Source organism: Convolutriloba macropyga, chromosome 6 (assembly GCF_964194025.1).
Source record: "Convolutriloba macropyga chromosome 6, txConMacr16.3, whole genome shotgun sequence".
In the NCBI taxonomy this organism is placed as follows: domain Eukaryota; kingdom Metazoa; phylum Xenacoelomorpha; order Acoela; family Convolutidae; genus Convolutriloba; species Convolutriloba macropyga.
The window spans coordinates 36,486,316-36,488,318 of record NC_134473.1 but is presented as its reverse complement, the minus strand read 5'-3'; the positions used below and the strand labels follow the sequence as shown (position 1 = coordinate 36,488,318).

The following is a 2,003-nucleotide window of genomic DNA, read 5'->3' as shown; positions in this document are numbered from 1 at the left end:
GGGGTGCACCGAGGGCTGATGGGGGGTTTGCAACAGTGGGGTGGGTGGGGGTAACGGCGCTTGGGGGGGTGGGGGCAATATAGTGTGGGGGGTCAACAGTGGAGGGGTCTTCAACCTCTAAGAACCGCCCTTCACACCATAAGTATAGGTCTCCAAAACAGTTTGAGCTGAAACAGAGCTGAAAACCTCTAAGACCACTTAATGCCCGCTGGGCGCTACCTGTTTATCCCGTTTTTGAGGACGAAAAGTCAAAAGCGTCAGACGAAAAATCGGTCAAGCGAAAAATCGCATAAAAAAAAGACCGATAGGACTAATATAATTGCTACAAACTTCGTTTGAGAGCAATTAAAAATATTAGTGGAGTAAAAGGTGATCAAAATTTTAAAATGGCAAAAAAAGAATCTGCTTATTTCTTTTTCAAGTCTCAGTGTAGTCCAAAAAAGTACGGAAAATGCAGAGTGAGTCATCGTTGGCTGGTGATTTCGCATGCGGACAAATTGTATGCATGCTATCACTTTAACTTAAATTTTCTCTAGTTTTCAGGTTCGATAATGAAATATCGTTATAGATTCATTTATTTTTCAAAAAAAATATATATCAATTAACCATTAAGACAATCTCAAATGATTTTCTCCCTGTTCAAAAAACTTAAACAACGATTTAAGACAAACTGAACGTTTAAGACAAACTGAACTCAATTATTTTTTGTATTTCTGTTCTATTTGGAGGCATTGACAAAACGATCAAATACTTGTTTTCCAAAGATACTCTCGAAAAAAAACCGCTAGATATCGTAAGTGATTGAACTTTGACCAAAATTTTAGTTAAAATCGATCCAAAATTATTCGAAATTGCCTGAAATTCTGGATAGAAAATGTTGAAAATTTTTTCCAGAAATTCCTAAAATTTCTCTTTGTAGTGAAATTCTAGACGCAGAGATCTTCAAATTAATACCACGTTTGCTAGCATGGGATGCCCTCAAAAAAGTTAAAAATTGTCTGAACAAAGAGTGGGGCTATCATAAAAGTGCCATTTTTTTTAAATGTGCGAACAATAATAAAATGTAGTGTCATCTGGATACCTTTAGTTGCTGGTCCGCTACTTGGGAGCGCTGCAGACCCACCACCACCGCTACTAAGAGTTCCCACAGTCCCGCATGAGGAGTTGGAGGAGCTGGAGTGACTGTCGATCCCGCCTCCACTTTTCGAAGGAGTCGACATCGGCACCTTCCTGCTCGACTTTTTCATCACTTCTCGGATTAAGAACGAAGTAATGGCAACTATTTTTCATGGTTGTTTAGCAGTACATTATTGTCAGCAAAATCAACAAAAAGAATGAAACTCGGGTAGAAGGAGTTCAGTTGGAAGTTGAAGTAAGAACGCTTCTAACAGCAAAAAAAGCTTGTCTCAATACAGACAAGCTTTGGTTTGAAAACCCCTGTAGGTTGTTGAGCAAACGCTGTTTGCTCTTGGCTAAGAAACGCGAATAATAAAAGTTGAATCGGCTAAATGACACAAAAGTGTCGAAGCAGAATTGACCTGAAAATATTTAAGTCACAAAGAACTGACAAAGAAATACAGGGTAGAATGTCCTTATTGGCCCCCCCGTTGTGGCATGTTTAATAAGATGGAGGCAGGCTAATGTTTATACACTAAAGCTCCAACGGGGGAGAGAATGCTTGAAAAATTGTATACTAATGTTCCAGTTTCGGGGCTATCAAAAATGCTTCACGATGTGCACTCTTGTGATACGCCAACTGATACCGCAAGATCAATTTTGAGCTCTTAAAAAAACTTAGGAAAAATTAAGAACAAAGGGGGCACAACCTGCGAGGTTATACGGCTTGGCGAAAGGGCTTAAGGAGAAGATACCCCATCGCGCTATCGATTCCGGGGAGTTTTTTATCACAATTTGAATAAATTTTTCACACCGCTGTTTGACGGTTCACGGGGCCAAAATCGAGACCTCAGCGATAGCTGCTTGAAAGAAATTAGAGACCTTGA

The 2,003-nt window shown here is 39.7% G+C and overlaps 1 protein-coding gene across 2 annotated transcripts in view; it reads right to left on the bottom strand.

Moving 5' to 3' along the window:
- Positions 1 to 1,534, bottom strand: part of LOC142341654 (E3 ubiquitin-protein ligase RNF10-like) — a 323,897-nt gene extending 322,363 nt beyond the window's left edge. For both annotated transcript variants that reach the window (XM_075392772.1, XM_075392773.1), the window contains exon 1: positions 1,082 to 1,534. In XM_075392772.1, the coding sequence (XP_075248887.1) occupies positions 1,082 to 1,247 (166 nt within the window). In that variant the 5' untranslated portion in view covers positions 1,248 to 1,534. The remainder of the gene's footprint in view (positions 1 to 1,081) is intronic.
- Positions 1,535 to 2,003: the final 469 nt, after the last annotated feature.